Consider the following 14039-nt stretch of genomic DNA (forward strand, 5'->3'; position numbering starts at 1 on the left):
TCCCGATTCATTATCATTATTGGCAGAAGCTTCTCAACCATTACCAGAACCAGAACTCCAACCCAGGTCTGATTTTTATGTTAATTTCTCAGTTGGGAAGAAAGAAGTATAAATGCATACTCCAAACATTAATGAACTCAAAAAACTGTGGTTACAAACTTATATGAAAACTTTTTTTAACCTTTCTAGAGCTGAAGATAAAAATCAACAAGCTTGCTTGTTATCTCCCAGTGTAAATAAATGGATTGCTCCTTTTTTTATTCTCCTTGCAAAATTCCCCTTTTACTACAGGGATAGCTCTTCAAGAGTCTTAGTTCCAACTAACTGCCACTGGGGAACCTAAGGCCTCATCTACTGTTCTTAAGTTCTACCAGATCTCAAAATTAACAGCAATAACCACCACCCTACCCTGCCTCAGACAGCCTCAAAGTCTTACCATTTCAGATTTCAGCTCCCCATTTCTGACTTTTGAGAATTTCCCTTTCTTGTGCATCTAAGTATTTTACAAATCTTTTTGTTACATTTTATCCTGTATTTCTAGATATTTATTTTGCTGTGGGAGGATTTCCAGGTAATCTAAGTAGCTAAGTTGTCATAATTAGAAAGCCAAAGATTTCCCTTGTGGTCCAGTGGCTAAGACTCCGTGCTCCCAATGCAGGGGGCCAGGGTTTGATCCCTGGTCAGGGAACTAGATCATGCCGCACCTAAAGACCCCGTGTGCCACAACTAAGACCCGACTCAGACAAATAAATAAATAAATGAAATATTTTTTTAAAAAGAAAACCATACATTATTTTATAATTAGAAAAAAGCATAATAAACGCTACATGGGGAAAACTCTAGGTAAAAACAATTTCACTTATGTACATAAAATATGTACATTCCCCAAAACAATTTCATTTATGTACATAAAATATGTACACTCTCAAAAGTGCAACAAGTATCATTTGTTCTTCAAAAAAGCTATAAGTTGGAAATGAGGACTGTGGAAAATAAGGACCATGACTGAGCTTGCCACGTGCAGTTGTTCCAGTAGTGAAAAGCTACAGCATGCAAGGCACCGGGACGGCGGAGGAAGTGGTGCAATTGTGCAGCTTAATAGAGAGCAAGAGCCCAAAGTGGAGCACGCTACACCACAACCTCTAAAACAGATGCCAGAACAGCCAACTGTCCCTAAATACAGTTCATCATGTCCCGTGTTTAGAGTTCCACAAGTACACAATGTTCAGAGAGAACTAAGTTGAATAATGCTTTAAATCACCATATATCTACTGTTTAACATAAAGTTCAAGTCTAAAACCAATTCAGTAGAAGGCTGAATAACAGAGTGTCAATATTCTTAAATCAAGAATTCAGAGAAGATTTCATCTTTTGAGCAACTAAATCACAAGATGTGATTATCCTACCAAAAAAAAAATTAGGACATAAAAAGCAAAATAAATTTGAAAATTAGATGAATTTCAAAACAGCAATGGCAATAATAATGTTGCATAGCACGATGAACTTAGTGAATTAATCTGTTGAAAATGAAATGAGAAAAACGTAACGGCAATTAATAACAGCTAATACCTTGACTAACATGTCATGAACTAACTAAAATTGTGCATTTCAATTTAGAAAAAGGTTAAAACAAGCGAGTTACAATCCCTATAACTTTTCAAATTATTTTCTTATTGTATACTTAACTTGGCACTGAAAGTGACACTGCAAAGGAAAAAGATGTAACTTCACAATGGAGATATATGTCATCACCTCTTTAATCAAGTGATTCAAGTACAATTAATAGGGTACAAACACCATATGCTTCCTGATATGATGAAATATGAAGCACCCAATATCACCTATGATATAGTCTTACAAAAAAAAAAAAAACAAACTTTAACCTGAATCTAATCAAGCCTCTAAACCTAACTTATAGTTTATAGGAAATGTAGGGACTCGAAAATCAAGTTTCATGATGGTAAGAAAAAGCAAGTAGACAAATGTGGAACATTCTACAAGACAACTGGCTTGGGCTTTTCAAGAACTCAATGTCATGGGGGGGGAAATGGGGAGACAAATACAGAAGAAATATTAGCAGAAAGAATCCAACAGTGCATTATAAAGATGTTACTACATCATGACTCAAAAGTAGAGTTACTTTGAAAAATGCTAGGGTGGTTTAATTTTAGGGTTGCCATTGATATAATCCACCTATTAACAGAGACAGGAATAAAACCCATACAATCACCTCTATAGATATCATATAACCAATTCAATACTCATTCATGTTAAAAATAAAGAACTTGGTAGATACTAATTTAACATGATTTTATACCAAAACCAAGTATTAATGAGAATACAAATCACTGAAAATTCTCTTTCATTGGTGAAAGGATTTTAAGTTTATACAACCGTTTTGGAAAACAGTTTAGATTACCCTCTAAAGTTGAACATACACATACGCTATGACCTAGCAATTCTAACTTCTAGGTTTATCTAACAGAAAGTTCACATAAGTGCATCAAAATGTTTTTACAAGATTTATTTATAATAGCCAAATATGGCAAACAACCCAAATGTCCATCACTAGTGGTGTGATGCTGTAATGAAAAGGAACTACAGACACCTAAAACAAGGATGAATTTCACACACATGACATGTAACAAAATAAGCCAGATACCAAAGAATACGTCATATGATTCAATTTAAATAAAATTCAAAAACAGGCAAAATAATCACAGTACCAGAGGTATGGTAGTAGATACCTTTAAAGCAAAGGGAGAGAGTAGCGATCGAGACAGGGCACAAGGGGTGTGCTGGTGAGCTGGCAATGTTCTATTTCTTGAACCAGTGGCAGCTTCCTGGGTTTTCACTTTGTGACAATTCGGTGAGCATGAAATTTATGTTTTGTACACATTTCTGTATATTTGTAACTCTTCAGTAAAAAAAAGCATTACCATCTTTGATCCAAAAAGAAAGCACAAAGCAATCCCTAAATCTCTAATGCCAAAATATGTAATACAAATTGAAAAATATATATAATTATATATCATACTGGTGACAGAAGTACAAAGTGAAGAATTATTTGAATTGACCTGAAAACTCAGTATTTTGACTGTATATATCACCTAGTGGATTGTATCCCAAGGACCAAAAAAAACAAAATAAAACAAAAATATCTTAAACAGCACTTTGTAGTTTTACTGTTAGTAATAACATGGTTATTATTTTTAAACTATTTATTCTAAACTATAGGTTAAAGAAAATAGGTATGTTAATGTCATTAGCAGCTAAGACTTTCAGTTTATGAGAAATTAAAATTTTAAATAAAAAGGTAAAAACCATCATTTTAAATGTGAACTGGAAGTATAGGTATGAATGAACTTGTGACTTTTCTCTTTAAGAAATACTTCCTAGCTCTCACCCGTGAAAAGTTCGAAAAGAAACGACAATCCCAGCAGCAGTGAGCACCCCTACCCAGACTGCATTCTCGAAGCACCATTTTCAGCTAAAATTAAACAAGGTTCCTTATAGAATTGACTTCAGAACTAGGGCTGACTCTTCCCAAGAATAGTGAAATCTTGTGGACAGAAAGCAAGTAAGTTATCAGACACAGTAGTAGGCTCATGTAGAAAGTAGAGAGGAGCAAACTAGAACAGTCTCCCATTGGCCTGAAATGGAACAACTTAAGCATCCAAAAGACTAATGACTACAACAGACTGAAATAAACATACATATGTAAATCCATAATTTCTTAATATAAAGAAAATCTCATTGGACAGATTAAGACTACTAAGGCACCAACTTATTATTCTGAATATTGGTCTATAAAGGGCAACAATCATTTATCCTGCCTTTGCTAAACAAACTATATTTTAGGATAACCAATTAGCTGATATGGGAAAGCTCTTATGTAAGGAAAACGCCCAGCTGTAAATGAGAAAGGAATTACAGAATGAGAAAATTACCATTTTTGGAACCCTAAAGGACTAATGCAATAAGCAATGATCATCAATGGATGCTAAAACTACTAAGTATGAGAGTGATGGGAAAGTTCATAATCAGAGGGCTGACCACACCTGAAGCCAGTGAGCAATCACATCAGTAATAAGAAGGCAACCAGACATTATTATACACACCTCCCTATGAGGCAATAGGAAATACACAGCACCAGGTAGGAAGAATTCTTACCCTTCCTCCATAAAGCAACTTGAATCTAATCAAGGCTCTACACCCAACTAGCAGTTCACAGGAAATACAGGTGAGAGAGAACCATGGCACCAAAAGGACAGAAGAAAGCTTCCAACATTCCAGCTTTGGCTAAAACAAAGGACAATTTGTTTTTGATAAATAAATGGCACTAAAAAATAATAGGAAAATGTTTGAAATTAAGGGACTTAAGAGTCAACGTTATCTAAATGCAATATAGGGCCTTGTTTCAATCCTGGTTCAATGATAAAATACAAAATGACATGGATGAGGGACTTCCCTGGTGGTCCAGTGGTTAAGAATCTGCCTTCCAATGCAGGGGACGCTAGTTCAATCCCTGGTCAGGGAACTAAGATCCCACGTGCCGTGGGGCAACTAAGCCTGTGTGCTGCAACTACTGAGCCCGTGTGCTCTGGAGCCCACGAGCCACAACTAGAGAGAAGTCCACGCGCCGCAACAAAGAGCCTGCGTGCCACAACTAAGACGCGACGCAAAAAAAAAAAAAAAAAATGACACGTATAAGACCATCAAGAAAACATGAACACTGGGTATTAGATGATATTAAGAAACCACCATGGGCTTCCCTGGTGGCGCAGTTGTTGAGAGTCCGCCTGCCGATGCAGGGGACGTGGGTTCGGGCCCCGGTCCGGGAAGATCCCACATGTCGCGGAGCGGCTGGGCCCGTGAGCCATGGCTGCTGGGCCTGTGCGTCCGGAGCCTGTGCTCCGCAGCGGGAGAGGCCACAACAGTGAGAGGCCCACGTACCGCAAAAAAAAAAAAAAAAAAAAAAAAAGAAACCACCGTCGATTTTGTTGGGTGTGATAATGGTATTGTGATGGTATTTTTTAAAAACCTTTTCTGTTATATATAATATGTACTAGAGTATTTAAGAATATAATATGATGTCTGGAATTTTTTTAAAAAATACTATAGCAAGGTGGTGGTGGAATTCCCTGCCAGCCCAGTGGTTAGGACTCCACAATTCCACTGCAGGGGGCACAGGTTCAATCCCTGATTGGGGAAATAAGATCCTGCACACCACATGGCACAGCCAAAAAAAAAAAAATTATAGCAAGGGGAAGGGAAAGGAGGAGGGGGAAGACAGAGGGAAGAGAACAGAGAGAAGGAATGGGATAGGGAGGGTGACTGAGAGATAAGACAACAGACGAACAATATTGGTAAAATTCTAATAATTGTTGGAATTGATAGCTCATTATTTCAGTCTACTTTTATGTATGTTGACATTTTCCATAATAAAAATGTTTAATGAAGGGATCAAACTAGAGTGTGTATTAATATTCCTTCCAGTTCTAAATTTTAAGGCTCTATATTCAATTTCATAAAATATATCCACTGCATGCTTAAGACTACATATATGTAGGATAATATAATATTTATTTTAAATTATTACACATAAGAACCACAACAAACCACAACAGGGTGGTAAATGTGATATCTAGGAAGAAAAGTTTAAAAAGCTGGCAATATTTTTCTGTAGAAAAGACAAAGAAGAATTGAATAAATGCTTCTAAATATTCAATATATACAAGAGATCATGAACAACTCTTTTCTGTAGCCATTGATGATAGAATAGGATGGAAGGGACTTAAATTGTGTCATAAGGAGAGTAAAATAGATTTTTCTCCATCTCTTCTGTCTCTTTGTAACAAATTATACTGCCACACTTTCCCACCATTCTTGTAATCATTTATTAAATCCTTTAACACTGACTGAATACCAGAAATACACGTTACTTGAATGGCTAGGCACTGTGGATTACAGTGATGAATAATAAAATGAGGTCCTAGGGCTTCCCGGGTGGTGCAGTAGTTAAGAATGCACCTGCCAATGCAGGGGACACGGGTTCGAGCCCTGGTCCGGGAAGATCCCACATGCCGTGGAGCAACTAAGCCCGTGCACCACAACTACTGAGCCTGCGCTCTAGAGCCCGCTAGCCACAACTACTGAAGCCCACGCCTGGAGCCTGTGCTCCGCAACAAGAGAAGCCACCGCAATGAGAAGCCTGCGCACCGCAACAAAGAGTAGCCCCCGCTCTCCGCAACTAGAGAAAGCCCGCCTGCAGCAACGAAGACCCAACACAGCCAAAAATAATAAAACAAAATGAATAAAATCTATCTTTAAAATGAGGTTCTGGGCTTCCCTGGTGGCGCAGTGGTTGAGAGTCTACCTGCCGATGCAGCGGATGCGGGTTCGTGCCCCCGTCTGGGAAGATCCCACATGCCGCGGAGCAGCTGGGCCCGTGAGCCATGGCCGCTGAGCCTGCCCGACCGGAGCCTGTGCTCCGCAGCAGGAGAGGCCACAGCGGTGAGAGGCCCGCGTACCGCAAAAAAAAAAAAAAAAAAAAAAAAAATGAGGTTCTATAAAAAAGAATGAAATCATGCCATTTGCAGCAACATGGAAAGACCTAGAGATTATCATACTAAGTGAAGTAAGCCAAAGACAAATGTCATATGGTATCGCTTATATGTGGAATCTAAAAAAAAGAAAAATGATACAAATCAACTTATATACAAAACAGAAATAAACCCACAGACACAGAAAACAAACTTATGGTTACCAAAGGGGAAAGAGAGGAAGGATAAATTAGGAGTTTGGGATTCATATATACACACTACCATATATAAAATAGATAACCAACAAGGACCTACTACATAGCACAGGAAACCATTAATATTTTGTAATAACCTATAAGGGAAAAGAATCTGAAAAGGAATATATATGTATGCATAACTGAATCACTTTACTGTACACCTGAAACTGATACAACACTATATCAACTATACTCCAATAAAAAATAAAATAAAATTTAAAACATAAATTAATAAAATAAAATAAAATGTGATTCTATGCCTTTAAAATACCTACAGGATCTTCAACCATGAGTTTTATTGTCTGCTGGTAGTAAACCTACTGGAAAAATCAGAACGCATCTCACACTTGAAATTTTTTAATGATTTACTGAAAAACTATGTATGAAGACACAATTGTGTTACAGAAAGCTGGTCTCAAGAGTTCTGAACCTAAGGCTCATCATAGGGCCTCACAGGAGTCCAAATCTCCTGAAATGACTGCATTGTTCTGGAGAGGCTGTCATGGCTTTCGTTAATCTCAAATGGTAACAATTGCCAATGGACTGGAACCACATTTCATGCAGAAACTCCAAAAAACAGGGAAAAGATGAACACAGTACCAAATACCTGCCAAGCCTACTTCTTCCCGAAGTTGTAAAATAAATTCTTAACTTGAAAAACTTTGTTTCCAGTGTTTGAGCGCTCTCTAGTGGCTGTTTTAATTGTTACAGCCAATTGGTCATAGGAATTAATAAAGAACTAAAAAATGTTAAGTAGTAACAGAAAAAAAAAAAAAGATGGCATCACAAAGGAGCACCTGACACAATTTCAAGTTATCCTGTAAACTCGTCATTATCCAACAGAAAATAATTCACAATATAGTATATGTTAATTCATAATTCTAAAGTTTCCTAGGTAGTTAAATATATACTTGCTTTTTTAAATTAAGTATGATTTTTCCCAAGTTTCATTTCAAATTAATAAAACATCAGCTAACAACCAGAGAGGGAAAAGAGAAGGAACAGAGTGTACAAGGACCTCAGGAATTAACACGCACCTCCTCCTCTCAATGGAGCATCAGGAATGCAATGGTTTTTTTTGGTTTTGTTTTTTTTCGGGGTTTGTTTTTTTTTTTTTTTCTTTTGCGGTACGCAGGCCTCTCACTGTTGTAGCCTCTCCCATTGCGGAGCACAGGCTCAGCGGCCATGGCTCACAGGCCCAGCCGCTCCGCGGCATGTGGGATCCTCCCGGACCGGGGCACGAACCCGTGTCCCCTGCATCGGCAGGCGGACTCTCAACCACTGTGCCACCAGGGAAGCCCAGGAATGCAATGTTTAATTAATAAGGGACAGCAACAGGAGCTGGGGAAATACTCGGAGAACACAAAGTACCCAGTCTCTGAAGAGAGGGAAGCACTGGCCACAGAACTCAACCCGAGTGAGCACGGGGACAGGTTCAGCTCAAGAACTGCTGGGCCAAATGCTCCCAGTAGCCACAGCCGCAACAGCAGCAATTTCCAGGGGGACCAGGCCACAGGCATGGAGCCAGGGGTGAGCTGGGCACATCACCCGAGGTGACTGATGCCTTCTGCCCAGACCTGCCCAGTTCCTGTGACAGAATATACTATCCCATCAGAGCCACAGGAGTCCCAAGCACGAGGACTTGGGCAGCCTCTCAGCTCCAGCCCTGCCTTCTGTTCTGTCTTCCCCAGACTCTGTGCCTCAAGGCAGCCCTCATCTCCAGACCTTCCATGACTCCTACCTACGTACCCCTCTCCCTCATCACCTCTGGCACCGAGCGGGAGCTGACCCTCTAAACAAGAGCCAACACAGCCCCAGGACATTCCTGAATATATAGATCAGTCTTGCCCAGGGAATGTCCTACTGATGTCTAGGAAAACTATCTATGACTGTGAGATTCATCCCAGCGTATTTCCCAGTGCTGAAAGAATGAACTCATTTGCAATGCTATTCAGCATTCCACTGTGTGAATGTGACATACTTTGTCGATTCTGCTGTTGATAGACACGTGGGTTGTTTCAAATCTCGGGCTGTTACAAATCATGCTAGCAATATATATTCCTGTACATGTCACTTGTTACCCTGGGTTACAGGGTAGTGATGTGCTCAGCTTTCAGAGATCAAGCAGTTTGCCAGAGCGGCTCTGCCCATTTACATTCCTCAGCAGCATGTGAGCCCTCCTTCTGCTCAGTTATTTTCACCAACACTGAGGATTGTTAAGGTTTTTTAATTTTTGCCAGTCCGGTGCCTGTCGTGAAATTTCATCTTGGATTTGCTTTTCTGATGCCTCAGCACTTTTCATATTGAATACTAGAATTTATATTGGCCACACTTGGTTATGAAAGTCTGCCTTCAAATATCATAGCAATCGGCAGATCTATCAACACTCTTCAAAATCTATCTGTGGGGCTTCCCTGGTGGCGCAGTGGTTGGGGGTCCGCCTGCCGATGCAGGGGACACGGGTTTGTGCTCCGGTCCGGGAGGATCCCACGTGCCGCAGAGCGGCTGGGCCCGTGAGCCATGGCCGCTGAGCCTGCACGTCCAGAGCCTGTGCTCCACAACGGGAGAGGCCACAACAGTGAGAGGCCCGCGTACAGAAAAGAAAAAAAAAAAAAAAAAATCTATTTGTGGAAAAAAAAAAAAAAAAAAAACACGTATCCAGAATAAAATCATTTTTTACTCTTTCCACCACTACAAACCTGGTCCAAGTCACCACCACCATCCCTCATCTGAACTGCCACAGCCCCCTCACTGGTCTGACTCCACCTTGCCCCCGTCCTTGTAACAAAGTGATCCTTTCCAAACATGGGCCACACCAAGGCCCTCCTCTGCTCCAAATCCTCCAATGGCTTCCCATCTCATTCAGACTAAAACCCCAAGTTCTGACCATGGTTTACAACAAGGTTCTGGATGGCCTGGCCTCTGGCTACCTCACTAACCTCATCTCCCATCGGTATCTCATGCTCGGTTCCAGCTACATTCGCCTCCTCGTTGCTTCTCGAAACGTGCCAATCACTTATCTACCCCCAGTCCTTTTTTTTTTTTTCTTTTTACTTATTTTTGTTGGAGTATAGCTGCTTTACAATATTATGTTATACTGTACCGCAAAGTGAATCAGCTATACGTATACATATATCCCCTCTTTTTTGGATTTCCTTCTCATTTAGGTCACCACAGAGCACTGAGTAGAGTTCCCTGTGCTATACAGTAGGTTCTCATTAGTTATCTATTTTATACAAAGTATCAATAGTGTATATACATCAATCCCAATCTCCCAATTCATCTAACCACCACCCTTTCCTCCTTGGTATCTATACATTTGCTCTCTACATCTGCGTCTCTTATTTCCACTTTGTAAATAAGATCGTCTATACTAATTTATTCAGATTCCACATATATGAGTTAATATACGACATTTGTTTTTCCCTTTCTGACTCACTTCACTCTGTATGACAGTCTCCAGGTCCATCCATGTCTCTACAAACGACCCAATTTCATTCCTTTTAATGGCTGAGTAATATTCCATTATATATATGTACCACATCTTCTTTATCCATTCCTCTGTTCATGGACATTTAGGTTGCTTCCATATCCTGGCTATTGTAAATAGTGCTGCAGTGAACATTGGGGTGCATGTGTCTTCCCCGTCTGGAATGTTCTTCCCCAGCTGAGGGAACTATTCCCTCAATTCCCTCAGGTCTCTGCTCAGCCTTCCCCAACCAGCCAGTCTCTAAACCACCGCTGCTGCCACCTCATCATTTCCAAACTCTGCTACATCTTTCCCACTGAATTTATCACCACCGAATTTTATATATTTATTTGTTTATTATCTCTCTCCTTACACTGGAACACAAGCTCTACAAGAACAGAGATTGCCGTCTATTTTTATAAAATAAGCACCTAGATAGCACCCTGTACACATGCAGGTACTGACAAATATTTGTTAAGAATAAGAGTATCAACGCCAAGAATGAAATGGATTATCAGTGCCAAGAATAAAACGGCATCTATGAATTCCTTCTAGAACAAGACAAGAACTTGCCTGGAACGACAGTCTTACTGCAAGTAACACAGGCCATACCCACAAGAGGTACTCCATAAATGTTCAATTCGTAAAAGAACAAGAAAGAACTTGACTTTTCCTTCTCCATTCCCGTCTCCCTTACCTTTTCAGACCCTCTAAAATAATGTAGAATTCACTTCCATGCTACTATTAATTTTTTAAGTATATTTATATTCTTTTTCAAGAATCCATTCTTTCCAGATTATATTTCACAACAGTAGCAGCTATGATTTAGACTTAAATTTAAATAGATTCATTGTTTTTATTTGTTGTTTTGTTTGTGGGGAAGGGGGTGTTGAAGTTGGCAGCTCCTCAAGTAGGTTGCTCAAGTAAATTTTTTTTAGAAATGTTGGTGAAATTCAGATTGAGTTTCTGAAAATGTTTTCTGTCCCCACAAGTAGGCAGTACAATGGACATAACAGAGAAATTTAACATCACATGACCTCCTAAGTGTCGATCCATTTCCACCATTTTCTTTATCCTCTAGCCTTTAGTGTTACAGAAAAATTAAATGTAAGTCTAATTTGCTTTTATTTGCTTATAACCTCGGTTTTAGGTTTTATTTTTATCTTTGAAATTACAAATTTCACCAGGATAGGTCTATGTGTGCATTCTTTTTTTCATTGTTTTGCCTGACATTTGGTGAAAAACTTTTCATCTAAAGATGTGAGTCTTTCTTCAGCTCAGGGTGAAATTTTCTCCTATTATTTTTCATTTCTGTTTGCTTGGATCTCTCCTCCTGAAAATCCCATTGTGTTTATCTTAGACAAGTGCTGTCCCATAGAAATAGAACTCAAGCCACATGGGCAATTCGAAATTTTCTAGTAGCCACATTAAAAAATAAAAGTAAAAATTTTAATATTTATCCTAATATATCCAAAATATTGTTTTAGAATGTAATCTAAAAAAGAGTGGATATAAGTATTTGTATAACTGACTCACTTTGCTGTACACCTGAAACAAACACAACATTGTAAATCAACTATACTTCAATAAAAATTTAAAATAAAAATGTAATCTATAAAGAAAATTACAGGTGAGATACTTTACATTATTTTTTTTTTTCATATTGAGGCTTTAAAATCTGGTGTGTGTTCTCTACTTGCAGCTCATCTCAATTCAGACCTGCTGCTTTTCAAGCGCTTAGTAGCCACTTTTGGCTGATGGCTACCATACTGGACAGTGTAAGAGATGTTCTGCAACTGTCTTCCGTGCCTTTTTAGTTCATAATTTTTATCCTTTTTTTTTTCTTCTGAATCCTAAGAGAATTCACATCCTACTTATCTTCAAATTCACTAACTCGGCTTCTAAGGTACCCAGTATCTCCTACTTACTACTGCATCTACTGAATATTTTAATTCAACAGTCATATTTTACACCTTCGGGGGCTCTTTCTTCATGACACACTGTTCCCTCCTATTTCGATTATCCAAGAATGTCCTCTAGAATGTCAGGACTTCGTCTTAGAATTTTCATCAAGTTCTCTCCCATCTCCTCCAGCAAATCTGTTTCATTGGAGACCCTTTGCTCTGAGTCATCAGAAGGAGCCTCCACTCTTGGGCTTCTAAGCCTTCTCCTCTTCTGCCTAAGGGTCACTGCCCTACCTGCTTGGTCTTTTAGATAAAAATCTAGTTTATAGATCTCTGATAGCCAAGCTGGGTACCATCAGTGATCATATAGGTCACAATTCATTTTTCTTGGTCACAAAAAGAAGGAAAAGTTTAGACTTAGTAACATTTTCTTTAGTAGCTCAGAGGTCTAATAATTGCAGGGAATGGGGACGGAATCATAAGCAGAGGAAATGCACTGAGCACAAATTAATCTCCCATTTGCTTCCACCTAGACAGCCCAGGACTAGCTGGAGTATCATCCCAGCAACTGGCTATGGTACTGGACAGCACAGATATAGGACAGCTTCCTTCACCGCAGATAGTTCTATTAGACAGTACTTGGCTAAACAATTCTTCTCAAAGCCCCCAAAACCACACTACCAGGTCTGGCTCTACAAAAATCCCTTCTTTTTACCATTTTCTCCTTCCTTCAGGAGTTCTGCCCTTCCTCCCTTAAAAGCCTTCATTTTTCTCACCTATTTTGACTCAACACTCTCCTAGTCCAAGAGATAAAAATCTACTGCCAGTTAAGTGCAGTACACATTAACAGGATAGATAGAAAGTAGTTTTTAGTGTTCAGGAACATTCAAAAAGGCAGTACAATGGTAGCATCCACTTCGTGGGACTTGGAATTACTGGTTAATTAATAAAGGCTTCCCAATATTGGTATTTGAAAGAAATGACTGATTCAGTTGTCCCTCAGCATCTGTGGGGAACTGGTTTCAGGAACCCCACAAATACCAAAATCCACAGATGCTCTTATATAAAATGGCCTAGTATTTGCATATAACCTATGCATATCCTCCCACATTCTTTAAATCATCTCTAGATTATTTATACTACCTAGTACAATGTAAACTTTATATAAATACTTGCCAGTGTGCAGCAAATTCAAGTTTTGCTTTCTGAAACTTTCTAGAACTTTTCTCCCCCTGAATATCTTCAATCCATGGCTGACTGAATCCACAGACTCAGAACCCGTGAATACACAGTGCCGATCACATTTGAAAATATCTTTAGTGCATGCCTGGCAGTTAAATACTGTGGCTATTGTCAGAAATAAATGACAACTGGTGGGGATAAAAACACTAAATTCAATGTGAAAAAGCCCAAAAAATTTTAATTTGAAGTTGAGCTGGGCTTCCAGCAGAAAATACTTTAGTTATAATAAATGTTGAGTAGACCACAAGAAAACTAGTAATGAAATAAACTTTATCCAAAAATTACTGAAATGTAGTAATGATGACTAGAGTCCACAAGCCTTGTAATTCCACCACACCACCTTTGACAACAGACTATGCTGTAAATGAGTGGCTGTGCTGAAGTGTACAGGCCTACTGAGGTTATTTTATAACAACTGCCACAATTCCACACTTAACACCAATGAAAGCTGCATGTTCTAAAATCAAGAACAATCTTTGCCATTCATAACATTTCAGTAATAAAAGAAATTACCTCAATAACAGGTGTATTTTCCTGGAGCTCCGTTGTGTGCGAGGCCAGTAAACCAATCAACCGAGCTACCTTGGCCCTTCTGTAAACAGAGAGAAAATGGGCTCTGAAA

At 39.0% G+C, this 14039-nt stretch overlaps 1 protein-coding gene across 2 annotated transcripts in view; it reads right to left on the reverse strand.

Moving 5' to 3' along the window:
* The window catches only part of ULK4 (unc-51 like kinase 4), a gene marked incomplete at its 5' end in the record, with an annotated part of 522486 nt that overhangs the window by 462705 nt on the left and 45742 nt on the right, over positions 1 to 14039 (reverse strand). For both annotated transcript variants that reach the window (XM_079713313.1, XM_079713312.1), the window contains one exon: positions 13931 to 14009. In XM_079713313.1, the coding sequence (XP_079569439.1) occupies positions 13931 to 14009 (79 nt within the window). The remainder of the gene's footprint in view (positions 1 to 13930; positions 14010 to 14039) is intronic.

This window comes from Hyperoodon ampullatus (assembly GCF_949752795.1).
Source record: "Hyperoodon ampullatus genome assembly, chromosome: 10".
In the NCBI taxonomy this organism is placed as follows: Eukaryota; Metazoa; Chordata; class Mammalia; order Artiodactyla; family Ziphiidae; genus Hyperoodon; species Hyperoodon ampullatus.